The sequence below is a fragment of the Oncorhynchus kisutch genome, linkage group LG24, assembly GCF_002021735.2.
Source record: "Oncorhynchus kisutch isolate 150728-3 linkage group LG24, Okis_V2, whole genome shotgun sequence".
Lineage (NCBI taxonomy): Eukaryota > Metazoa > Chordata > Actinopteri > Salmoniformes > Salmonidae > Oncorhynchus > Oncorhynchus kisutch.
In genome coordinates this window covers 43,823,502-43,851,418 of record NC_034197.2, presented here as the reverse complement: position 1 = coordinate 43,851,418, position 27,917 = coordinate 43,823,502, and the positions used below count along the sequence as shown (strand labels likewise).

Genomic DNA, 27,917 nt, shown 5'->3' with positions numbered 1-27,917 from the left:
AGTATCTCTATATCTCTATAATATATCTCTCTATAATATATTTTATTTATTTATTTTATTTCACCTTTATTTAACCAGGTAGGCAAGTTGAGAACAAGTTCTCATTTACAATTGCGACCTGGTCAAGATAAAGCAAAGCAGTTCGACACAAACAACAACACAGAGTTACACATGGAGTAAAACAAACATACAGTCAATAATACAGTATAAACAAGTCTATATACAATGTGAGCAAATGAGGTGAGAAGGGAGGTAAAGGCAAAAAGGCCATGGTGGCAAAGTAAATACAATATAGCAAGTAAAACACTGGAATGGTAGTTTTGCAATGGAAGAATGTGCAAAATAGAAATAAAAATAATGGGGTGCAAAGGAGCAAAATAAATAAATAAATACAATTAAATACAGTTGGGAAAGAGGTAGTTGTTTGGGCTAAATTATAGGTGGGCTATGTACAGGTGCAGTAATCTGTGAGCTGCTCTGACAGTTGGTGCTTAAAGCTAGGGAGGGAGATAAGTGTTTCCAGTTTCAGAGATTTTTGTAGTTCGTTCCAGTCATTGGCAGCAGAGAACTGGAAGGAGAGGCGGCCAAAGAAAGAATTGGTTCTGGGGGTGACTAGAGAGATATACCTGCTGGAGCGTGTGCCACAGGTGGGAGATGCTATGGTGACCAGCGAGCTGAGATAAGGGGGGACTTTGCCTAGCAGGGTCTTGTAGATGACATGGAGCCAGTGGGTTTGGCGACGAGTATGAAGCGAGGGCCAGCCAACGAGAGCGTACAGGTCGCAATGGTGGGTAGTATATGGGGCTTTGGTGACAAAACGGATTGCACTGTGATAGACTGCATCCAATTTGTTGAGTAGGGTATTGGAGGCTATTTTGTAAATGACATCGCCAAAGTCGAGGATTGGTAGGATGGTCAGTTTTACAAGGGTATGTTTGGCAGCATGAGTGAAGGATGCTTTGTTGCGAAATAGGAAGCCAATTCTAGATTTAACTTTGGATTGGAGATGTTTGATATGGGTCTGGAAGGAGAGTTTACAGTCTAACCAGACACCTAAGTATTTGTAGTTGTCCACGTATTCTAAGTCAGAGCCGTCCAGAGTAGTGATGTTGGACAGGCGGGTAGGTGCAGGTAGCGATCGGTTGAAGAGCATGCATTTAGTTTTACTTGTATTTAAGAGCAATTGGAGGCCACGGAAGGAGAGTTGTATGCATTGAAGCTTGCCTGGAGGGTTGTAAACACAGTGTCCAAAGAAGGGCCGGAAGTATACAGAATGGTGTCGTCTGCGTAGAGGTGGATCAGAGACTCACCAGCAGCAAGAGCGACCTCATTGATGTATACAGAGAAGAGAGTCGGTCCAAGAATTGAACCCTGTGGCACCCCCATAGAGACTGCCAGAGGTCCGGACAGCAGACCCTCCTATATGTTTCTATAGTATATCTCTATAATATATCTCTCTATAATATCTCTATAATATATGTCTCTATAATATATCTCTCTATAATATATATCTCTATTATATATATCTCTTTATATCTCTCCATAGTATATCTCTATTAGATATCTCTTTATCTCTATAATATATATCTCTATAATATATCTCTCTATAGTATATCTCTCTATAGTATATCTCTATTATATATCTCTATAATATATCTCTCTATAGTATATCTCTATTATATATCTCTATAATATATCTCTCTATAGTATATCTCTATAATATATCTCTCTATAGTATATCTCTATAATATATCTCTCTATAGTATATCTCTATAATATATCTCTCCATAATATATCTCTATTATATATCTCTATAATATATCTCTCTATAGTATATCTCTATAATATATCTCTCTATAGTATACCTCTATAATATATCTCTCTATAGTATATCTCTATATCTCTATAATATATCTCTCCTTATATATATCTCTATAATATATATCTCTATAATATATCTCTCTATATCTCCATAATATATCTCTCCATAATATATCTCTCTATAGTATATCTCTCTATATCTCCATAATGTATCTCTCTATAGTATATCTCTATAGTATATCTCTATAATATATCTCTCTATATCTCCATAATATATCTCTCTATAATATATATCTCTTTATATCTCTATAATATATCTCTCTATAGTATATCTCTATAATATATCTCTCTATAGTATATCTCTCTATATCTCCATAATCTCTCTCAATAGTATATCTCTATAATATAACTCTTTATAATATATCTCTCTATATCTCCATAATATATCTCTCTATAATATATATCTCTTTATATCTCTATAACATATCTCTCTATAATATCTCTCTATAATATATCCATAATATATATCGCTATAATATATCTCTATAATATATCTCTCTATAATATATCTCTCCATAAAATATATCACTATAATATATCTCTCAATAATATATATTTCTCTATAGTATATATTTCTATAATATATATCTCTCTATAATATATCTCTCTATAATATATATCTCTATATCTCCATAATATATCTATAATATATCTCTCAATAATATATATTTCTCTATAATATATCTATAATATATATTTCTATAATATATATCTCTATAATATATCTCTCTATAATATATATCTCTCTAATATCTATATCTCTCTATAATATATATATCTCTATATCTCCATAATATATCTATAATATATCTCTCAATAATATATATTTCTCTATAATATATCTATAATATATATTTCTATAATATATATCTCTATAATATATCTCTCTATAATATATATCTCTATAATATATGTCTCTATAAAATATATCACTATAATATATCTCTCTATAATATATCTCTCTATAATACATCTTTCTATAATATATCTCTACAATATATCTCTATAATATATATATCTCTATAATATATATCTCTCTATAATATATATCGCTATAATATATCTATAATATATCTTTCTATAATATATATCTTTATAATATATCTCTCTATATCTCCATAACATATCTATAATATATCTCTCTGTAATATATATCTCTCTATAATATATCTATAATATATCTTTCTATAATATCTCTTTATTATATATCTTTCTATATCTCCATAATATATCTCTCTATAACTTCAGATCAAATCAAATAAAATGTATTTATATAGCCCTTCGTACATCAGCTGATATCTCAAAGTGCTGTACAGAAACCCAGCCTAAAACCCCAAACAGCAAGCAATGCAGGTGTAGAAGCACGGTGGCTAGGATAAACTCCCTAGAAAGGCCAATACCTAGGAAGAAACCTAGAGAGGAACCAGGCTATGTGGGGTGGCCAGTCCTCTTCTGGCTGTGCCGGGTGGAGATTATAACAGAACATGGCCAAGATGTTCAAATGTTCATAAATGACCAGCATGGTCGAATAATAATAAGGCAGAACAGTTGAAACTGGAGCAGCAGCACAGTCAGGTGGAAGTTGAAACTGGAGCAGCAGCATGGCCAGGTGGACTGGGGACAGCAAGGAGTCATATATATCATATATATGTCATAATATATATCTCTTTATATCTCTATAATATATCTCTCTATAATATATCGCTATAATATATCTCTATAATATCTCTCTATTATATGTCTCTCTATAATATATATCTCTATAATGTATATATATCTCTCTATAATATCTCTCTCTATAATATATATATCTCTATATCTCCATAATATATCTATAATATATATATAATATATATTTCTATAATATATCTCTCTATAATATATCTCTCTATAATATATATCTCTATAATGTATATATATCTCTCTATAATATATCTCTCTATAATATATATATCTCTATATCTCCATAATATATCTATAATATATCTCTCAATAATATATATTTCTCTATAATATATCTATAATATACATCTCTATAATATATCTCTCTATAATATATATCTCTATAATATATCTCTCTATAATACATCTTTCTATAATATATCTCTACAATATATATCTCTATAATATATATCTCTATAATATATCTCTCTCTATAATATATCTCTCTATAATATATATCTCTCTATAATATATCTATAATATATCTTTCTATTATATATCTTTATAATATATCTCTCTATATCTCCATAACATATCTATAATATATCTCTCTGTAATATATATCTCTCTATAATATATCTATAATTTATCTTTCTATAATATCTCTTTATTATATACCTTTCTATATCTTCATAATATATCTCTCTATAATATCTCTATTATATATCTCTATAATATATCTCTCTATAATATATCTATAATATATCTCTCTATAATATATCTCTCTATAAAGCATCTTTCTAGAATATCTCTCTCTATAATATCTCTATAATATATCTCTTTATAATATATCTCTCTATAATATATCTCTCTATAATATCACTCTCTATAATATCTCAATAATATATCTCTTTATAATATATCTCTCTATTATATCTCTATAATATCTCTCTATAATATCTCTCTATAATATTTCTATAATATATTTCTCTATAATATATCTATAATATATCTCTCTATAATATATCTATAATATATCTCTCTATAATATCTCTATAATATATCTCTCTATAATATCTCTCTCTATAATATCTCTATAATATATCTCTCTATAATATATCTCTCTATAATATCTCTATAATATATCTCTCTATAATATATCTCTCTATAATATCTCTATAATATATCTCTCTATAATATCTCTATAATATATCTCTCTATAATATCTCTCTCTATAATATCTCTATAATATATCTATAATATCTCTCTCTATAATATCTCTATAATATATCTCTCTATATTATCTCTATAATATCTCTATAATATATATCTCTATAATATATATCTCTATAATATCTCTATTATATATCTCTATAAAATATCTCTCTATAATATGTCTATAATATATTTCTCTATAATATATCTATAATATATCTCTCTATAATATCTCTATAATATATCTCTATAATATCTCTCTCTATAATATCTCTCTATAATATCTCTTTATAATATCTCTATAATATATCTCTAACATATTTCTCTATAATATCTCTATAATATATCTCTCTATAATATATATCTCTATAATATATCTCTCTATAATATCTCTATAATATATATCTCTATAATATATATCTCTATAATATCTCTATTATATATGTCTATAAAATATCTCTCTATAATATGTCTATAATATATTTCTCTATAATATATCTATAATTTATCTTTCTATAATATCTCTTTATTATATACCTTTCTATATCTTCATAATATATCTCTCTATAATATCTCTATTATATATCTCTATAATATATCTCTCTATAATATATCTATAATATATCTCTCTATAATATATCTCTCTATAAAGCATCTTTCTAGAATATCTCTCTCTATAATATCTCAATAATATATCTCTTTATAATATCTCTATAATATATCTATAATATCTCTCTCTATAATATATATCTCTATAATATCTCTCTCTATAATATCTCTCTCTATAATATCTCTATAATATCTCTCTCTATAATATTTCTATAATATATTTCTCTATAATATATCTCTCTATAATATATCTATAATATCTCTCTCTATAATATCTCTATAATATATCTATAATATCTCTCTCTATAATATATATCTCTATAATATCTCTATTATATATGTCTATAAAATATCTCTCTATAATATGTCTATAATATATTTCTCTATAATATATCTATAATATATCTCTCTATAATATCTCTATAATATATCTCTATAATATCTCTCTCTATAATATCTCTCTATAATATCTCTCTCTATAATATCTCTATAATATATCTATAATATCTCTCTCTATAATATCTCTATAATATATATCTCTATAATATATCTCTCTATAATATATCTATAATGCTGCCCACTGCACTGAGGCTAGGTAACACGGTCACCACCGATAAATCCATGATTATCGAAAACTTCAATAAGTATTTCTCAACGGCTGGCCATGCCTTCCGCCTGGCTACTCCAACCTCGGCCAACAGCTCCACCCCCCCCCCCCCCGCAGCTCCTCGCCCAAGCCTCTCCAGGTTCTCCTTTACCCAAATCCAGATAGCAGATGTTCTGAAAGAGCTGCAAAACCTGGACCCGTACAAATCAGCTGGGCTTGACAATCTGGACCCTCTATTTCTGAAACTATCCGCCGCCATTGTCGCAACCCCTATTACCAGCCTGTTCAACCTCTCTTTCATATCGTCTGAGATCCCCAAGGATTGGAAAGCAGCCGCAGTCATCCCCCTCTTCAAAGGGGGAGACACCCTGGACCCAAACTGTTATAGACCTATATCCATCCTGCCCTGCCTATCTAAGGTCTTCGAAAGCCAAGTCAACAAACAGGTCACTGACCATCTCGAATCCCACCGTACCTTCTCCGCTGTGCAATCTGGTTTCCGAGCCGGTCACGGGTGCACCTCAGCCACACTCAAGGTACTAAGCGATATCATAACTGCCATCGATAAAAGACAGTACTGTGCAGCCGTCTTCATCGACCTTGCCAAGGCTTTCGACTCTGTCAATCACCATATTCTTATCGGCAGACTCAGTAGCCTCGGTTTTTCGGATGACTGCCTTGCCTGGTTCACCAATTACTTTGCAGACAGAGTTCAGTGTGTCAAATCGGAGGGCATGCTGTCCGGTCCTCTGGCAGTCTCTATGGGGGTGCCACAGGGTTCAATTCTCAGGCCGACTCTTTTCTCTGTATATATCAATGATGTTGCTCTTGCTGCGGGCGATTCCCTGATCCACCTCTACGCAGACGACACCATTCTATATACTTTCGGCCCGTCATTGGACACTGTGCTATCTAACCTCCAAACGAGCTTCAATGCCATACAACACTCCTTCCGTGGCCTCCAACTGCTCTTAAACGCTAGTAAAACCAAATCCATGCTTTTCAACCGATCGCTGCCTGCACTCGCATGCCCGACTAGCATCACCACCCTGGATGGTTCCGACCTTGAATATGTGGAAATCTATAAGTACCTAGGTGTCTGGCTAGACTGCAAACTCTCCTTCCAGACTCATATCTAACATCTCCAATCGAAAATCAAATCAAGAGTCGGCTTTCTATTCCGCAACAAAGCCTCCTTCACTCACGCCGCCAAGCTTACCCTAGTAAAACTGACTATCCTACCCATCCTCGACTTCGGCGATGTCATCTACAAAATGGCTTCCTACACACTACTCAGCAAACTGGATGCAGTCTATCACAGTGCCATCCGTTTTGTCACTAAAGCACCTTATACCACCCACCACTGCGACTTGTATGCTCTAGTCGGCTGGCCCTCGCTACATATTCGTCGCCAGACCCACTGGCTCCAGGTCATCTACAAGTCCATGCTAGGTAAAGCTCCGCCTTATCTCAGTTCACTGGTCACGATGGCAACACCCATCCGTAGCACGCGCTCCAGCAGGTGTATCTCACTGATAATCCCTAAAGCCAACACCTCATTTGGCCGCCTTTCGTTCCAGTACTCTGCTGCCTGTGACTGGAACGAATTGCAAAAATCGCTGAAGTTGGAGACTTTTATCTCCCTCACCAACTTCAAACATCAGCTATCTGAGCAGCTAACCGATCACTGCAGCTGTACATAGTCTATTGGTAAATAGCCCACCCATTTTCACCTACCTCATCCCCATACTGTTTTTATTTATTTACTTTTCTGCTCTTTTGCACACCAATATCTCTACCTGTACATGACCATCTGATCATTTATCACTCCAGTGTTAATCTGCAAAATTGTAATTATTCGCCTACCTCCTCATGCCTTTTGCACACATTGTATATAGACTCCCCCTTTTTTTCTACTGTGTTATTGACTTGTTAATTGTTTACTCCATGTGTAACTCTGTGTTGTCTGTTCACACTGCTATGCTTTATCTTGGCCAGTTGCAAATGAGAACTTTTTGTTCTCAACTAGCCTACCTGGTTAAATAAAGGTGAAATAAATCAAATAAAAAATATATCTATAATAAATCTCTTTATAATATATCTCCCTCTATAATATCTCTATAATATATCTCTTTATAATATATCTCTCTATAATATATCTCTCTATATCTCTATAACATATTTCTCTATAATATATCTATAATATATCTCTTTATAATATATCTCTATAATACATCTATAATATATCTCTTTATAATATATCTCCCTCTATAATATCTCTATAATATATCTATAATATATCTCTTTAAAATATATCTCTCTATAATATCTCTAACATATTTCTCTATAATATATCTCTCTATAATATATATCTCTATAATATATTTCTCTATAATATATATCTCTATAATATATCTCTCTCTATAACATCTCTCTCTATAACATCTCTCTCTATTATATCTCTCTATAAAATCTCTAATATATATCTCTATGATATATCTCTCTATAATATATCTCTCTATAATATCTCTCTATAACATATTTCTCTATAATATATCTCTCTATAACATATTTCTCTATAATATATCTCTCTATAATATATCTATAATATATCTCTCTATATTATATCTCTCTATAATATATATATCTATAATATATCTCTCTATAATATATATATCTATAATATATCTCTCTATAATATATCTCTCTATAATATATCTCTCTATAATATATCTCTCTATAATATATCTCTATAACATCTCTCTCTATTATATGTCTCTATAAAATCTCTATAATATCTTTCTCTATAATATCCCTCTAATATATCTCTGTAAATATATTACGCATTGTTGAAGAAAAGTTTGAAATTAAATCACGCTGCCAGATTACAATTAGGTTTATGGTCAATTCGACTGTTTTTTCCCCCACATTGCTTTTGCAACACAAAACACGTCCCATGGCGTTATGGAGAAAGGTCTAGTGCCTTCTGTACCTTGTCCTTCTTGTCCCATCTCTTCTCTCGTCTCTTGACGTGCTTGACCTTCACAGCCCTCTTCCGCTGCACGGGGTCAAAGGCCGCTTCCTCATCATCACTATGCCATGGCTGCATAGATACCACAGGAGATAATCAATCAATAAATGAATCGATCAATCAGTCAATAAAAATGTATTCATGTATCACGTTTAACTAACAAAGCTAGTATACTGTATGTATGTGTGTCTGTCTGTCCGTCCGTCCGTGTGTCTGTCTGTCTGTCTGTCTGTCCGTGTGTGAGCGGGTGTCCGTGTGTGTGTGTGTCTGTCTGTCCGTCCGTCCGTGTGTGTCTGTCCGTCCGTGTGTGTGTGTCTGTCTGTCCGTCCGTGTGTGTGTGTGTCTGTCTGTCTGTCTGTCCGTCCGTGTGTGTCTGTGTGTGTGTATGTGTGTGTGTGTGTCTGTCTGTCCATCCGTGTGTGAGCGGGTGGCCGTGTGTGTGTGTGTGTGTGTGTCTGTCTGTCCGTGTGTGTGTGTGTGTCTGTCTGTCTGTCTGTCCGTCCGTGTGTGTGTGTGTACCATATTGTTATCCTCGTAGCCTGCAGCCTTGTACTGCTGGTAGAGCTCCATCTCATTCTCACTGTAGTCATCAAACAGAGGCCCTCCTCTTCTCAGACTCCCTCTGGCCCCCCGACCAGACAGGGCAAACTCCTCATCTTTTACACGGAGCATTTTCTACAGCGAGAGAGAGAGAGAGACAGAGAGAGAGAGACAGAGAGAGAGACAGAGAGAGAGACAGAGAGAGAGACAGAATGTCAACCCAACATCGTTTAGGTAAAGAAATCCAAACCTCCTTGATGAGTTTGCTAGGTGTTTGGGTTAGATGTCGCTACAACAATGTCCATTTCAGAGGCTTCATTAGTTGAATGAATAAAGAATGCACCCCCATTTTGTCAAGGTTTCGTGGTTTCTGGGGAGGCATAAATCAAATGCCCAATACTAAAATAGTCTACTGTCCAAATGCACCATCTATCTACCTTTATGGACTCACCCGAGCTCGAACGTCACACTGCCGGAGCCTGCACTTCTGTCTGATCTTATTGGGTCCTCCAAACTTCTTCATGTCTTTACAGAAATCACACTGAGCACAGTCCTCAGTCCTCCTGCACGGCTCACACTCTCCACACATACGGGCCGAACGCTTCACCTGCACACAAGGGAATCACACTGGAATCACATTGGAATCACATTGGAATCACACTGGAATCACACTGGAATCACATTGTAATCACACTGGAATCACATTGGAATCACACTGGAATCACACTGGAATCACACTGGAATCACATTGGAATCACATTGGAATCACACTGGAATCACATTGGAATCACACGGGAATCACATTGGAATCACACTGGAATCACATTGGAATCACACTGGAATCACACTGGAATCACATTGGAATCACACTGGAATCACACTGGAATCACATTGGAATCACACTGGAATCACATTGGAATCACACTGGAATCACACTGGAATCACACTGGAATCACATTGGAATCACATTGGAATCACACTGGAATCACATTGGAATCACACTGGAATCACATTGGAATCACACTGGAATCACATTGGAATCACACTGGAATCACACTGGAATCACATTGGAATCACACTGGAATCACACTGGAATCGCATTGGAATCACACTGGAATCACATTGGAATCACATTGGAATCACACTGGAATCACAATGGAATCACACTGGAATCACATTGGAATCACACTGGAATCACATTGGAATCACAATGGAATCACATTGGAATCACACTGGAATCACATTGGAATCACATTGGAATCACATTGGAATCACATTGGAATCACACTGGAATCACATTGGAATCACATTGGGTTTATACAGGCAGCCCAAGTCTGATCTTTTTACCACTTATTGGCCTTTAACCAATCAGATCTTTGCCTGTGTACAATTGACATTTTAGTCATTTAGCAGACGCTATTATCCAGAGCGATTTACAGTTAGTTCATCTTTAGATAGCTAGGTGAGACAACCACATCACAGTAGTTAGTATATTCAGATAGCTAGGTGGGACAACCACATATCACAGTAGTTAGTATATTCAGATAGCTAGGTGGGACAACCACATATCACAGTAGTTAGTATATTCAGATAGCTAGGTGAGACAACCACATATCACAGTAGTTAGTATATTCAGATAGCTAGGTGGACAACCACATATCACAGTAGTTAGTATATTCAGATAGCTAGGTGGACAATCACATATCACAGTAGTTAGTATATTCATATTCAGATAGCTAGGTGAGACAACCACATATCACAGTAGTTAGTATATTCAGACAGCTAGGTGAGAAAACCACATATCACAGTAGTTAGTATATTCAGATAGCTAGGTGGGACAACCACATATCACAGTAGTTAGTATATTCAGATAGCTAGGTGGGAACACATATCCCAGTCGTAAAGGTGTGAAAACCAAGAGACCAGACGTGGCAGAACTGAGTTCTCAGGTTGGGATGTTCGGTTTGAGCATATCCTGAAGGTAGAGTTGGGCAGTTCCTCTTGCACCAGGGTCTTGTAGTGGATGCGAGCTTCGACTGGAAACCAGTGGAGTGTGCAGAGGAATGGGGTGACATGAGAAAACTTGGGAAAGGTAAACACCTGGGTGGGCTGCGGCATTCTGGATAAGTTGCAGTGGTTTGAAGGCACAAGCGGGGAGCCCAGCCAACAGAGAGTTGCAGTAGTCCAGACGGGAGATGATGAATGCCTGGATTAGGACCTGCGCCACTTCCTGTGTGAGGTAGGGTCGTACTCTATGGATGTTCCTCTTCCTGTGTGAGGTAGGGTCGTACTCTATGGATGTTCCTCTTCCTGTGTGAGGTAGGGTCATACTCTACGGATGTTCCTCTTCCTGTGTGAGGTAGGGTCATACTCTACGGATGTTCCTCTTCCTGTGTGAGGTAGGGTCGTTCTCTACGGATGTTCCTCTTCCTGTGTGAGGTAGGGTCGTTCTCTACGGATGTTGAGCATGAACCTGCAGGAGCGAGTCACTTCTTTTTTTAAATGTTTGCAGAGAACGACAGGGTGTTGTCCAGGGGTCACACCAAAGTTATTTGCACTCTGGGAGGGGGAACAAGTTTAGTTTTCTACCATTGTCGCTCTGCTGAGTCTCTTAGCCACGGAAGTTCGAGCCGACCAGGAGTTAAGTGAACAGTGGGAGTCAAAGGAGGTGGGTCATGAGACAGAAGGGAGAGATGATATGATAGAAGAGGAAACAGTAGTGGGAGAGAGAGCGAAAATTATGATGACGTATGATGGGTAGGGGCTGAGTGGGTATGGGGAGTGGGTAGGGGCTGAGTGGGTAGGGGCTGAGTGGGTAGGGGCTGAGTGGGTAGGGGCTGAGTGGGTATGACCATCTGGGTAGGGGCTGAGTGGGTAGGGGGAGTGGGTAGGGGCTGAGTGGGAAGGGTTGGAGGAGTGGGTATGACCATCTGGGTAGGGGTTGAGTGGGTAGGGGCTGAGTGGGTATGACCATCTGGGTAGGGGCTGAGTGGGTAGGGTTGGAGGAGTGAGCATGACCATCTGGGTAGGGGCTGAGTGGGCATGACCATCTGGGTAGGGGCTGAGTGGGTAGGGTTGGAGGAGTGGGTATGACCATCTGGGTAGGGGCTGAGTGGGTAGAGTAGGAGGAGAGATGGAGATACAAGGAGACAAAGTAGTGATCAGAAACATGTAGGTTGCAGTGAGATTAGCAGAAGAACAGCTTCTAGTGAAGATGAGTCCAAGCGTATGGCCTGGGACTGGGGAAGGGTGAGGTCAAAAGAGACAAACAGGTGGAAGAGGTGGAAAGAAAAGAGTCAATGTCGGGAGGTTGAAGTCTCCCAGTACGATGAGCAGTCAGCCATCATCTGGAAATGAGCTAATCAAGGTGTCAAGTTCATTGAGGAACTCTTCTTCAAGGGCACCTGGTGGGTGATAGACGGCAGCAATATTAAGCTTGAGTGGACAAATGACAGTGACAGAACGGAATTCAAATGAGGAGATGAGAGAAAAGAGAGAGAAGAGAACATCTAAAATTAGGAGAAATAAGTAGCCCTGTGCCATCACCATGACGACCAGATGCTCTCAGACTATGAGACATCCCATAGTCAGATGACGAGAGAGCAGCTGGAGGAGCCGTGTTCTCTGGGGAAGTCCTTGTCTCCGTCAGGGCCAAAAGGTCTAGGGATTTTAGTGTAACAAAGTGTACTTTATTCACTTCATACTAACTAGGCTACTTTTACATTAAAAGTTTAAATTCGCTAGTCTGTCAAGCCCTCTCCCTCTAGAATGAAGTACAGTATATGCATCTTCTAGCAATCTATTTATAGGATAGGTCCTCGTCAGTCACAAAGTGAGCAACGCAGTCTGCTGACTGTCCCGCCTAACCGGTATAATTTGTGTGCGCTGTGGTTGGTTGGATTTGAATTTCTTTAGACGGAGGGAGAGTTTGACCGCTATCTACTGTGATTTGATTGAAAACGGAACAGCAAGTGTTGAATAGTTTATAAAAAAGTGTCAAACTGACTGAATGAAGTAGATTCTCCTATATCCCTTTACCGTTCATAAATCATACAACCTGGTTATATGTCCATGGTATCGCATCAGGGACAAGCAAACCAAAATATTTCCTTGGTTTCATTTCCTAGGATGTCTGGGTTTGCCAAACAGTGAAGCTGAAGTGAGGGACTCTCCTCTCATCAGATAAACCTTGTTCACACTGCAGGCCTTAACGCTCAAATCAGTTTTGTTTTTCAAATCCATTTTGGAATACTGACTGTTCAAACAGCAAGTTATAAGTGACCAAATCAGTGTATTCAGACACCAGTCATTAGCTGTCATAGTAATGACAGGTGTGTGCTCAGTGGTGTATGCCAGTGGTACCCAGCCAGGGGAACTAGGACCCCTGGAGGTACCTGATCTATCCACAGGGGGGACTAGGATCCCTGGAGGTACGTGGTCTAGCCACATGGGGTACTAGGACCCAGGGGGTACCTGGCCTATCCACAGGGGGTACTAGGATCCCTGGGGGTACCTGGTCTATCCACAGGGGGTACCTGGTCTATCCACAGGGGGAACTAGGACCCCTGGAGGTACCTGGTCTATCCACAGGGGGAACTAGGACTCAGGGGGAACCTGGCCTATCCACAGGGGGTACTAGGATCCCTGGGGGTACCTGGTCTATCCACAGGGGGAACTAGGACAACTGGAGGTACCTGGTCTATCCACAGGGGGTACTAGGATCCCTGGAGGTACCTGGCCTATCCACAGGCAGGGGGAACTAGGACCCCTGGAGGTACCTGTCCTATCCACATGGGGAACTAGGATCCCTGGAGGTAACTGGTCTATCCACCGGGGGTACAAAGACCCAGGGGGTACCTGGCCTATCCACAGGGGGTACTAGGATCCCTGGGGGTACCTGGTCTATCCACAGGGGGAACTAGGACCCTGGGGGTACCTGGCCTATCCACAGGGGAAACTAGGACCCTGGGGGTACCTGGCCTATCCACAGGGGGAACTAGGACCCTGGGAGTACCTGGCCTATCCACAGCGGGAACTAGGACACTGGGGGTACCTGGCCTATCCACAGGGGGTACTAGGACCCTGGGTGTACCTGGCCTATCCCCAGGGGGTACTAGGACCCTGGGGGTACCTGGTCTATCCACAGGGGGTACTAGGATCCCTGGGGGTACCTGGCCTATCCACAAGGGGTACTAGGACCCCTGGGGGTACCTGGCCTATCCACAGGGGGAACTAGGATCCTGGGGGTACCTGGCCTATCCACAGGGGGAACTAGGACCCTGGGGGTACATGGTCTATCCACAGGGGGTACTAGGACACCTGGGGGTACCTGGCCTATCCACAGGGGGTACTAGGACCCTGGGGGTACCTGGCCTATCCACAGGGGGTACTAGGACCCTGGGGGTACCTGGCCTATCCACAGGGGGTACTAGGACCCCTGGGGGTACCTGGCCTATCCACAGGGGGAACTGGGATCCATGGGGCTACCTGGCCTATCCACAGGGGGTACTAGGACCCTGGGGGTACCTGGCCTATCCACAGGGGGTACAAGGACCCCTGGGGGTACCTGGCCTATCCACAGGGGGAACTAGGATCCCTGGGGGTACCTGGCCTATCCACAGGGGGTACTAGGACCCTGGGGGTACATGGTCTATCCACAGGGGGTACTAGGACACCTGGGCGTACCTGGCCTATCCACAGGGGGTACTTGAGAAGCCTCGTGAAACCATAGACTTACTGGTAAAATGGACATGAGGGGGTACATCAGTTGGTGGTTCAGTAACCGGAAAAGGTTGGTTAACTACTGGTATAGGCTGATTGGCGGTGGTGCTCGTGTTTCCTATCACTCAAAAGTTATGTATCAAGATAAGGTGACAATAATGCCTACCATGGATGTTTCCCAATTGCTTTGAACGTTAAAAACCATAGTGTCAGAAGACTTTTAAAGCCTCAAAGGATCCAACTTTCAAAACAAGTCCTTTTTGGCTAGCCACAACAGTCGACTAGTTAGCTAGCCACAACAGTCGACTAGTTAGCTAGCCACAACAGTCGACTTGCTAGCTAGCCACAACAGTCGACTTGCTAGCTAGACACAACAGTCGAATAGCTAGCTAGACACAACAGTCTACTAGCTATTTAGTTACAACAGTCGACTAGCTAGCTAGACACAACAGTCGAATAGCTAGCTAGACACAACAGTCGACTAGCTAGCTAGACACAACAGTCGACTAGCTAGCTAGACACAACAGTCGACTAGCTAGCTAGACACAACAGTCGACCAGGTAGCTAGACACAACAGTCGAATAGCTAGCTAGACACAACAGTCGACTAGCTAGCTAGACACAACAGTCGACTAGCTAGCTAGACACAACAGTCGACTAGCTAGCTAGCCACAACAGTCGATTAGCTAGCTAGGTAGCTGTTTAGATTTTAACACATTCACTCATTTGTTTGTAAATAATGAACAAGCTACCAAATGTTGTTGTCAAACTGTCAACAGAGCAGCAAACAAGCAATAAGATATGTCAAATAACAGTCGAAAAACCACTTGAGGGCAAATATCAGATTTGACCGTTCAGACACAAAGCGCATGGCCAGGAATCAGATTTGACCGTTCAGACACAAGGTGCATGGCCAGGAATCAGATTTGACCGTTCAGACACAAGGTGCATGGCCAGGAATCAGATTTGACCGTTCAGACACAAGGTACATGGCCAGGAATCAGATGTGACCGTTCAGACACAAGGCGCATGGCCAGTAATCAGATTTGAACGTTCAGACACAAGGCGCATGGCCAGGAGTCAGATTTGACCGCTCAGACACAAGGTGCATGGCCAGGAATCAGATTTGACCGTTCAGACATAAGGTGCATGGCCAGGAATCAGATTTGACCGTTCAGACACAAGGCGCATGGCCAGTAATCAGATTTGACCGTTCAGACACAAGGCGCATGGCCAGGAATCAGATTTGACCGCTCAGACACAAGGTGCATGGCCAGGAATCAGATTTGACCGTTCAGACATAAGGTGCATGGCCAGGAATCAGATTTGAGTCCACAGAGTGAGTCCACAGAGGGAGTCCACAGAGTGAGTCCACAGAGGGAGTCCACAGAGTGAGTCCACAGAGGGAGTCCACAGAGTGAGTCCACAGAGGGAGTCCACAGAGTGAGTCCACAGAGGGAGTCCACAGAGTGAGTCCACAGAGGGAGTCCACAGAGTTAGTCATGAAACGTATTATGTGACTTGTTTAAGCACATTTTTACTCCTGAACTTATGTTGCCATAGCAAAAGGGTGAAATACTTATTGACTCAAGACATTTCAGTAATTCATTTGTAATTAAACTGCACAATTTTTTATATATATTTTTTTTTATATTCCACTTTGTCATTAAGGGGTTTTGTGATGTCATCATGGGGCATTGTGATGTCATCATGGGGTATTGTGATGTCATTATGGGGTATTGTGTGTAGGCCAGTGACCAAAACAAATCTACATTTAATCAATTTTAATTTCAGGCTGTAACACAACAACATGTGGAAAATGTCAAGGGGTGTGAACACTTTCTGAAGGCACTGTATATATTCAGTGAATTATTGGTTGTTACCCGTGAACCTCGGCGGTGTTCTATATTCAGGTCTGGAGTGTGATGCTGCTTCTCTGTCTTCTCCTGGTCTCCCGTCTCCTTCTCCGTCTTCTCCTGGTCTCCCGTCTCCGTCTTCTCCTGGTCTCCCGTCTCCTTCTCCGTCTTGTCCTGGTCTCCCGTCTCCTTCTTCTCCTGGTCGCCCATCTCCTTCTTCTCCTGGTCTCCCGTCTCCTTCTTCCCCTGGTCTCCCGTCTCCTTCTCCATCTTCTCCTTGGTCTTCTTGGGACGATACTTTATCTCCAGGGTCCCGTCTTTGGCTAGATAACAACACAAGAATCAGTCAGTTTATTTCATTTAAATGATTGGATGTACATATCCCTTTAAGACTGCTTCATTGGCCGTTTAATTTTAGATCACAAAAGGAGTGCCATGGTTTTCGTGTTTGTCTCTTTTTCTCGACACGTCTGCATTGTTTGGTTATCATCATTACTAAAACAGAGGACAGACGTACCACGACATTTCTCACAGTACCACACCCGGATGACTTTAGCTGCCTTCTCTGATATGCCGATGCAGTCACCATGAAACCACTCGTTACAGCAGTCACAACCACTGCAGAGACAGAGACAGCGGAAACACATATATGAGAGGCCTGTTCCACCGTCCATCTGTTGTTTGTCATCTTTGTTCGTTCGTTCAGACAGACAGACAGACAGACAGACAGACAGACACAGACAGACTGACTGACTGACTGACTGACTGACAGACAGACAGACAGACAGACAGACAGACAGACAGACAGACAGACAGACAGACAGACAGACAGACAGACAGACAGACAGACAGACAGACAGACAGACAGACAGGACAGACAGAGACGGACACAGACAGACTGACAGACAGACAGACAGACAGACAGACAGTTACATCATGAAGCAGTTGATGTCAGGTCTGCGACAGATACAGTAGACAGGTGCGTTTCCCCCCTCCATCATGGGTCCTACAGGTCTGTCAGGGCCAGGGGCTGGGTCGAGGTCTGATACCTCACTGTGACTGTCCTGAGGGGTAGAGGAGCAGAAGCAACATTTGATACATCCGGAGTGTGTGTGTGTGCGCGTGTGCGTGTGTTTGTGTGTGTGTGTGTGTGTGTGTGTGTGTGTGTGTGTGTGTGTGTGTGTGTGTGTGTGTGTGTGTGTGTGTGTGTGTGTGTGTGTGTGTGTGTGTGTGTGTGTGTGTGTATTTGCCCATGATGATGATAGCCTAAATTAGCTCAATTCTTATTATGTCAACAAAGATGAGAGGAAGAATCAATATTTAGTAAAGAAAAAATTATAATAGATTGACTAAGGAAATTGGAATTTGGCTTTAGGTATCCATATTAAAAAGTATATTATTAAAAACTGTATTCATCTTGTTGCTCGGTGGTAACACTGGCAGCCCAATTCTGATCTTCCACTAAAATAATATTTTGACCAATCAAATCAGCTCTTTGCCAATATTTCGACAAATGTTGGCAATAATTGGGAAAAATGTTGGCAATATTTAATTGGGCTGCTTGTGTAAACTTTGATTTGTTTTTCATTTGACTTTGAACGAATTAATGAATGAATGAATGTATATCAGAATTTTTAACATGAAACGACCATGACTAGAAAAACGAATATAAACCTGGTTTGCGATGCAGAATCGCACATACACACATCACCGTATCATCCCGCTTTGTGAAGATGGACAATGCCCTATGGCTAGATGCTGAAAATGATGAGATGCTCTTTCACTTACCATGATGACTGGGGATCGCGTTGGGCGAGACACTTACAGAAAAACCAGGTAGAGTAGAGAAATAATGTCCAACCACTGCATGATAAAATAAAACATTTGATTTCACATTTAGATGTTTTTATTTAGCACGATTTTGGTTCAAAACATCTGCAGAAAATGGTTGCTTCCGGTTCCTCCTTCTTTGGTTATTGTCAAAGCGAGCCACAAGTAGCCTTTTGAGGTAGCGCGCCACCTGCTGTTTGTTAGGAGATAATGCAAGTCCAATTTCTACAACTCTGATCTGAAAAGTATTGCGTACCACCCCAACATGAAACAATACAAAAATATATATATTTTCATCAGGTTCATTTAGGTGCTCAAAAATAGGTATTTTACCTATCTTTCAGGACGTTGAAAATACGTATTTTTATTCATTGGGGATCGGGGATACAGCCAAATATCAACTTCACATACATTTTCAATGAGGTAACCGTTATATCACAACACTTTTTTTTAAACCTCTTAGTATTGGAAAGAGGAGCCAACTGGAGGTCTCAACAGAACATTTTATTATTGTTCCCTTCTGCCTCTACCAGCTATCTTAGCTTTTTACAAAAGGCTTAAAAACTGGCAGCAATGATGTTGAAAGCAACTCAGGCAACTGAAATAACCAAACAGAAGAATTCAACTACAATAACATTCTCAGTAAGTCCAGACAAAGTTGAATTACTGTTTAATTAACGGATACCACGCCTCACTTTTCTCCACACCCCGAAAAGAAACAACAATAAATCAGATGTGTTATTTTGGGGCCAATATATGCGGCTCTTTGTTGATAAACGCACTGTCCGCTCTCCCTTGAGGCTTTCCCAAGTTGATACCTAAGAGACCAGACCGACTCAGATCACTCGCTCAGATCTTGTCCGAGCCTCTGATTGGACAGTGAAACACACGCTCAGATCTTGTCCGAGCCTCTGATTGGACAGTGAAACACACGCGCTCTCATCTCACCTACAGGTGACGGGCAGATGTTTATTTTCTCTCTCGTGCCGTCATGGCTGAATTCAGCACAAATTCATACTATTATATGTCCAGGTTAACGGTGGGACGTCCCTCATTAATAAACAAACCATCGGTTAAAGTCATGGTTATTGCATCATTTTCAGATCTATTAGAAGCGATTAATATACGAAACAACAATGTAATTTAACCAATTGACTGGCCAGAGATCAGAGTATTCATCAGCAAAGACGCAGTGCAAACTGATAATATTTTAGACAACTAAAGTGAAATGAAAATGATTGATGAAATCGAAGTGTGTCAGCTGTATGGTGATTTGCGATTCATAATTTACATTTTACCGGTACTACCAGTAGTAGTAGGCCAACCGGTAACCAGGAAGGAATGCGTCTGAAGAGATGAGCGCGGCCGAGAACACACTTCGAGCAGATCAGCAGGTCGGAGAGGCTTTTCGTGGCAGCCGGACGAGACAGTCCAGCTTGCTCTATATAGATTGATGCTTCTAATTGTGCATGTTATAAAAAAAATTTTTTTTATGATGATGATGAAAGGTCATACTCTATGGTTGGATTTATGTAATAATTTTTTGGCAGTTTTAGTTTGATTACAATTATTTATTTTCAGTCATTGTTGAATTTGTTAGACTTTACAATTACGTAGAACTGATAATACATTACTTTTTTTTCTATAATTTTTTAATTTGACAGAAATTCTATTCTATTATGCTGTGCTGGGCTGATTATACATTATATGTGAATAATGCTTATTAATGTTCATTCGTATATATTAATAATAATCATCGGGAAAATCAGTCTGAAAGTTAATATTTCTCCTATTGTTCATGTCCATATAGCCTAGGACAATGTGATAAAGTACTGTTATTCCTTATCCACTTAATGTCATTATTTTCTTTCTTTTTTCGCCCCCTCCTCTCACTTTTTCTGGGGGGGGAAATCCGTTAAACAGTGAATCAATTTTGTCTGGCCTAATGTGGTTACCTAAATACTTTTCTTGCTATGACTGTAATGTGTTTCTGTAATGTTTTTTATTTTTTTGTTGTGAAAACAAAACTTGCAAAGTATGTTGGGTATTATTCTAATGAGCTCCGCCCCCCAAACCAGTACACATTTGCTTGGTGCAGACCAGATCCAAATCTGAACGAATTATAGACGTTTAGGCTACGTTTCACAAGTTTGAACATCACAGTACAGTGGGACAGAGTTTAGTACAGTAGAGCACAATAGAGTACAGTACGGTACAGTACATTACAGTACAATTAACTTTAATTCAGTAGAATATAGTTTAATTCAGTACAGCACAGTACAGTACAGTGCAGTACAGTTTAATTCAGGAGAATTCAGTAGAGTACTGTATAGTTTAATTCAGTAGAGTACTGTATAGTTTAATTCAGTAGAGTACTATATAGTTTAATTCAGTAGAGTACTGTATAGTTTAATTCAGTAGAGTACTGTATAGTTTAATTCAGTAGAGTACTATATAGTTTAATTCAGTAGAGTAAAGTATAGTTTAATTCAGTAGAGTACTGTATAGTTTAATTCAGTAGAGTACTGTATAGTTTAATTCAGTAGAGTACTATATAGTTTAATTCAGTAGAGTAAAGTATAGTTAAATTCAGTAGAGTACTGTATAGTTTAATTCAGTAGAGTACTGTATAGTTTAATTCAGTAGAGTACTGTATAGTTTAATTCAGTAGAGTACTGTATAGTTTAATTCAGTAGAGTACTGTATAGTTTAATTCAGTAGAGTACTATATAGTTTAATTCAGTAGAGTACTGTATAGTTTAATTCAGTAGAGTAAAGTACTGTATTACTGTATAGTTTAATTCAGTAGAGTAAAGTACTGTACAGTATAGTTCAGTAGAGTAGAGTACAGTACAGTTCAGTAGAGTACACTACACTACAGTATAGTTCAGTAGAGTACACTACAGTACAGTATAGTTCAGTAGAGTACAGTACATTCAAGTAAAGTAGGGTACAATGCTGTCCACTATAGTTAACTGTTCTTTACTCTACTGTGCTCTACAGTGCTCTACTGTACTCTACTGTGCTCTACAGTGCTCTACTGTACTCTACTGTACTCTACAGTGCTCTACTGTGCTCTACTGTACTCTACAGTACTCTACTGTACTCTACAGTGCTCTACTGTACTCTACTGTGCTCTACAGTGCTCTACTGTACTCTACTGTACTCTACAGTGCTCTACTGTACTCTACTGTACTCTACAGTGCTCTACTGTACTCTACTGTACTCTACTGTACTCTACAGTGCTCTACTGTACTCTACTGTACTCTACAGTGCTCTACTGTACTCTACTGTACTCTACTGTGCTCTACAGTGCTCTACTGTACTCTACTGTACTCTACTGTACTCTGCAGTGCTCTACAGTACAGTATTGTGATGTACTGTACTGTCCAAACTTGTGAAACATAGATGTTTATGATCAGTTCAGATTTGGTCAGGTTCGGCCGTACCAAATCTAAACCACTTATAAATTAAATCAAATTTTACAATGCACAACAATACACACAAATCTAAAAAGTCAAAGAATAGAATGAAGAAATATATAAATATTAGGATGAGCAATGTCGGAGTCCGGAGTGTATATATATACACCAGTCTCAACATCAACAGTTGCTCCGGGATGCTGGCTCCGGGATGCTGGCCTTCTAGGCAGAGTTGCAAAGAAAAAGCCATATCTCAGACTGGCCAATAAAAAGAAAAGATTAAGATGGTCAGAAGAACACAGACACTGGACAGAGGAACTCTGCCTAGAAGGCCAGCATCCCGGAGTCGCCTCGTCACTGTTGATGTTGAGACTGGTGTTTTGCGGGTACTATTTAATGAAGCTGCCAGTTTAGGACTTGTGAGAAGTCTCTAATGTATGACACTCTAATGTACTTGTCCTCTTGCTCAGTTGTGCACCGGGGCCTCCCACTCTTCTTTCTAATCTGGTTGTTTGTTTATTCTATGTGTAACTCTGTGTTGTTGTTTGTGTCGAACTGCTTTGCTTTATCTTGGCCAGGTCGCAGTTGTAAATGAGAACTTGTTCTCAACTTGCCTACCTGGTTAAATAAAGGTTAAATAAATGTTAAAATAAAATGTTTAGAGCCATGTTTGCGCTGTTCTGAGAAGGGGGTAGTACACAGCGTTGTGATCTTCAGTTTCTTGGAAATTTGTCGCATGGAATAGCCTTCATTTCTCAGAACAAGAATCGACTGACGAGTTTCAGAAGAAAGTCTTTGTTTCTGGCCATTTTGAGCCTGTAATCGAACCCACAGACGCTGATGCTCCAGATACTCAACTAGTCTAAAGAAGGCCAGTTTTCTTGCTTCTTTAATTACAACAACAGTTTTCAGCTGAAAAATTGTTTTCTAATGATCAATTAGCCTTTTAAAATGATCAACCTGGATTAGCTAACACAACGTTCCAATGGAACACAGGAGTGATGGTTGCTGATAATGGGCCTCTGTACGCCTACGTAGATATTCCATTAAAAATCAGCCATTTCCAGCTACAACAGTCATTTACATCATTAACAATATCTACACTGTATTTCTGATCTATTTTATTTTATTTTAATGGACAAAAAATTTACATTTCTTTCAAAAACAAGGACATTTCGAAGTGACCCCAAACTTTTGAATGGTAGTGTATATTATATATATATTCTATTATATGTACAGTACCAATATAGTATAGTATAGTATGTGTATATTATATATACAGTACCAGTCAAAAGTTTTAGAACACCTACTCATTCAAGGGTTTTTCTTTATTTTTACTATTTTCTACATCATGAAATAACACATGTGGAACATGTGAAAAACTGGAATATTTTATGTTACGCCGAGTTGTGGCTGAACAACCACATTAAGAACATACAACTGGCGGGTTATACACTCTATCAGCAGGACAGAACAGCAGCCTCTGGACAAACACGGGGCGGGGGCCTTTGCATATTTGTAAACAATAGCTGGTGCACGATATCTAAGGAAGTCTCAAGGTTTTGCTCGTCTGAGGTAGAGTATCTCATGATAAGCTGTAGACCACACTATCTACCTAGAGAGTTTTCATCTGTATTTTTCATAGCTGTCTATTTACCACCACAGACCGATGCTGGCACTAAGACAGCACTTAATGAGCTGTATTCTGCCATAAGCAAACAGGAAAACGCTAATTTTAACCATATTCAGAGGCTAAACAAAGTTTGTTTAAAATTACATTGTTACTAACAATTGAGTTGAACAAGTACATTTTTTGGGTTCTGATGCGGTTCTGATGGGGTTCTGATGGAGTTCTGATGTGGTTCTGATGCGGTTCTGATGTGGTTCTGATGGGGTTCTGTTGTGGTTCTGATGCATTTCTGATGTGGTTCTGATGCGGTTCTGATCGGTTCTGATGTGGTTCTGACGGGGTTCTGATGGAGTTCTGATGGGGTTCTGATGTGGTTCTTATGGGGTTCTGATGGGGTTCTGATCGGTTCTGATGTGGTTCTGACGGGGTTCTGATGGGGTTCTGATGGGGTTCTGATGTGGTTCTTATGGGGTTCTGATGGGGTTCTGATGGAGTTCTGATGTGGTTCTTATGGGGTTCTGATGGAGTTCTGATGGAGTTCTGATGGGGTTCTGATGTGGTTCTTATGGGGTTCTGATGCGAAACTGATACGGTTCTGATGGGGTTCTGATGTGGTTCTGACGGGGTTCTGATGGGGTTCTGATGGGGTTCTGATGTGGTTCTTATGGGGTTCTGATGGGGTTCTGATGGAGTTCTGATGTGGTTCTTATGGGGTTCTGATGGAGTTCTGATGGAGTTCTGATGGGGTTCTGATGTGGTTCTTATGGGGTTCTGATGCGAAACTGATGCGGTTCTGATGGGGTTCTGATGTGGTTCTTATGGGGTTCTGATACGGTTCTGATGGGGTTCTGATGTGGTTCTTATGGGGTTCTGATGCGAAACTGATGCGGTTCTGATGCGGTTCTGATGCGGTTCTGATGCGGTTCTGATGGGGTTCTGATGGGGTTCTGATGGGGTATGACAATTGGACAAAGCTCATGAAGCATTTATAATATAAGTTATATTCTTCAAGTGTGTAAATAATTAAAAAGTCCAAAAACATTGATGAAGCAATCACAGATGGACCCTTCCAATACTCTTAACTTGTACATTTCTCAAGACCATAGCACGATTGTTTGATCCTATCATAGCCCATCATTACAAGGTTGCATTATGCTGTCGTTTAGCCTTGTATAGCATCAAAACACGTTCACCAGCTGCCAACTACCTTGTCCATTTTCCCGTCGGAGTCGGTTTATGTATTAGGCTAGGTCAAGTATAGGCTTAAGGAGCGGTTTCACGGACACCGATTACACACCTGGACTAGAAACCATTTTGGCTGGAGATTCTCCATTGATCTTGTTTATTAGTCCAGGACCCCATAATGTTTAAATGAGTGGAATGGGACGATGTCGACCATACATACGTGTGCATTAGGCTGTTTGAGAGAAGGTTTGAATCCTAATCAACCCATCCAATGTGACACATCTGTTGTTGAAGTCCAGCTGATCAGTCAAGCTACATTTACGTAGCAGCAGACCAGCTGATCAGTCAAGCTACATTACCGTAGCAGCAGACCAGCTGATCAGTCAAGCTACATTACCATAGCAGCAGACCAGCTGATCAGTCAAGCTACATTACCGTAGCAGCAGACCAGCAGATCAGTCAAGCTACATTACCGTAGCAGCAGACCAGCTGATCAGTCAAGCTACATTACCGTAGCAGCAGACCAGCTGATCAGTCAAACTACATTACCGTAGCAGCAGACCAGCTGATCAGTCAAGCTACATTACCGTAGCAGCAGACCAGCTGATCAGTCAAGCTACATTACCATAGCAGCAGACCAGCTGATCAGTCAAGCTACATTACCGTAGCAGCAGACCAGCAGATCAGTCAAGCTACATTACCGTAGCAGCAGACCAGCTGATCAGTCAAGCTACATTACCGTAGCAGCAGACCAGCTGATCAGTCAAACTACATTACCGTAGCAGCAGACCAGCTGATCAGTCAAGCTACATTACCGTAGCAGCAGACCAGCTGATCAGTCAAGCTACATTACCATAGCAGCAGACCAGCTGATCAGTCAAGCTACATTACCGTAGCAGCAGACCAGCAGATCAGTCCAGCTACATTACCGTAGCAGCAGACCCGCTGATCAGTCCAGCTACATTACCGTAGCAGCAGACCAGCTGATCAGTCAAGCTACATTACTGTAGCAGCAGACCAGCTGATCAGTCAAGCTACATTACCGTAGCAGCAGACCAGCTGATCAGTCAAGCTACATTACCGTAGCAGCAGACCAGCTGATCAGTCAAGCTACATTACCGTAGCAGCAGACCCGCTGATCAGTCCAGCTACATTACCGTAGCAGCAGACCAGCTGATCAGTCAAGCTACATTACCGTAGCAGCAGACCAGCTGATCAGTCAAGCTACATTACCGTAGCAGCAGACCAGCTGATCAGTCAAACTACATTACCGTAGCAGCAGACCAGCTGATCAGTCAAGCTACATTACCGTAGCAGCAGACCAGCTGATCAGTCAAGCTACATTACCGTAGCAGCAGACCAGCTGATCAGTCAAGCTACATTACCGTAGAAGCAGACCAGCTGCTGATGTTGAAAATCTTCATAGGTCAAATAAGCTTTTGAATTTCCTTTATTTTTTTCGGCTACAAACAAAGTATTTCATTTATAACATTGTTTTTGTTGTTGTGTTAATTGACCTATGGATCTATTCAATCTGTATGGCAGAAGTTCAGGGTGATTGTAATTTAAAGGCACCGTTCTCACATTAGCATAGACAGTATTCACGGTATACCCGGCATACGTCGGCTCAATCGGAAATTAACTCTACATTTTTATGGCGCAATCTGCAACCCAGTGATCCAGATTGATTAGAGCCCCTACTGTAACGAGGGTCACTTCAGCGATCCAGATTGATTAGAGCCCCTACTGTAACGAGGGTCACTTCAGCGATCCAGATTGATTAGAGCCCCTACTGTAACGAGGGTCACTTCAGCGATCCAGATTGATTAGAGCCCCTACTGTAACGAGGGTCACTTCAGCGATCCAGATTGATTAGAGCCCCTACTGTAACGAGGGTCACTTCAGCGATCCAGATTGATTAGAGCCCCTACTGTAACGAGGGTCACTTCAGCGATCCAGATTGATTAGAGCCCCTACTGTAACGAGGGTCACTTCAGTGATCCAGATTGATTAGAGCCCCTACTGTAACGAGGGTCACTTCAGTGATCCAGATTGATTAGAGCCCCTACTGTAACGAGGGTCACTTCAGTGATCCAGATTGATTAGAGCCCCTACTGTAATATGGATAATTTCTAAGATATTTTATATCAGATCATGAAATATGTAAACAACATTTTACATGTTGCATTGATATTTTTGTTCAATGTGGATTCCAGTATTAAGTTGTTCCACACCCATAATATAGATTCCAGTATTAAGTTGTTCCACACCCATAATATAGATTCCAGTATTAAGTTGTTCCGCACCCATAATATAGATTCCAGTATTAAGTTGTTCCACACCCATAATATAGATTCCAGTATTAAGTTGTTCCACACCCATAATATAGATTCCAGTATTAAGTTGTTCCGCACCCATAATATAGATTCCAGTATTAAGTTGTTCCACACCCATAATATAGATTCCAGTATTAAGTTGTTCCACACCCATAATATAGATTCCAGTATTAAGTTGTTCCACACCCATAATATAGATTCCAGTATTAAGTTGTTCCACACCCATAATATAGATTCCAGTATTAAGTTGTTCCACACCCATAATATAGATTCCAGTATTAAGTTGTTCCACACCCATAATATAGATTCCAGGGTTAAGTTGTTCCACAGTTTCAGACCTGAATAAAAACACACAATCTTTCCAACAGCAAGAACATGTTTTATATTATAAGA

At 39.9% G+C, this 27,917-nt stretch overlaps 1 protein-coding gene across 2 annotated transcripts in view; it reads right to left on the bottom strand.

Annotated features, from left to right (window-relative positions):
- The window catches only part of LOC109880849 (CXXC-type zinc finger protein 1), a 39,240-nt gene extending 20,161 nt beyond the window's left edge, over positions 1-19,079 (bottom strand). For both annotated transcript variants that reach the window (XM_031804267.1, XM_031804268.1), the window contains exons 1-7: positions 18,910-19,079; positions 18,055-18,185; positions 17,639-17,739; positions 17,149-17,444; positions 9,997-10,152; positions 9,525-9,680; positions 8,967-9,077 (exon numbers count right to left, since the gene is read on the bottom strand). In XM_031804267.1, coding sequence (XP_031660127.1) covers positions 8,967-9,077; positions 9,525-9,680; positions 9,997-10,152; positions 17,149-17,444; positions 17,639-17,739; positions 18,055-18,185; positions 18,910-18,912 — 954 coding nt within the window. In that variant the 5' untranslated portion in view covers positions 18,913-19,079. The remainder of the gene's footprint in view (positions 1-8,966; positions 9,078-9,524; positions 9,681-9,996; positions 10,153-17,148; positions 17,445-17,638; positions 17,740-18,054; positions 18,186-18,909) is intronic.
- Between the last annotated feature and the right edge of the window lie 8,838 nt (positions 19,080-27,917).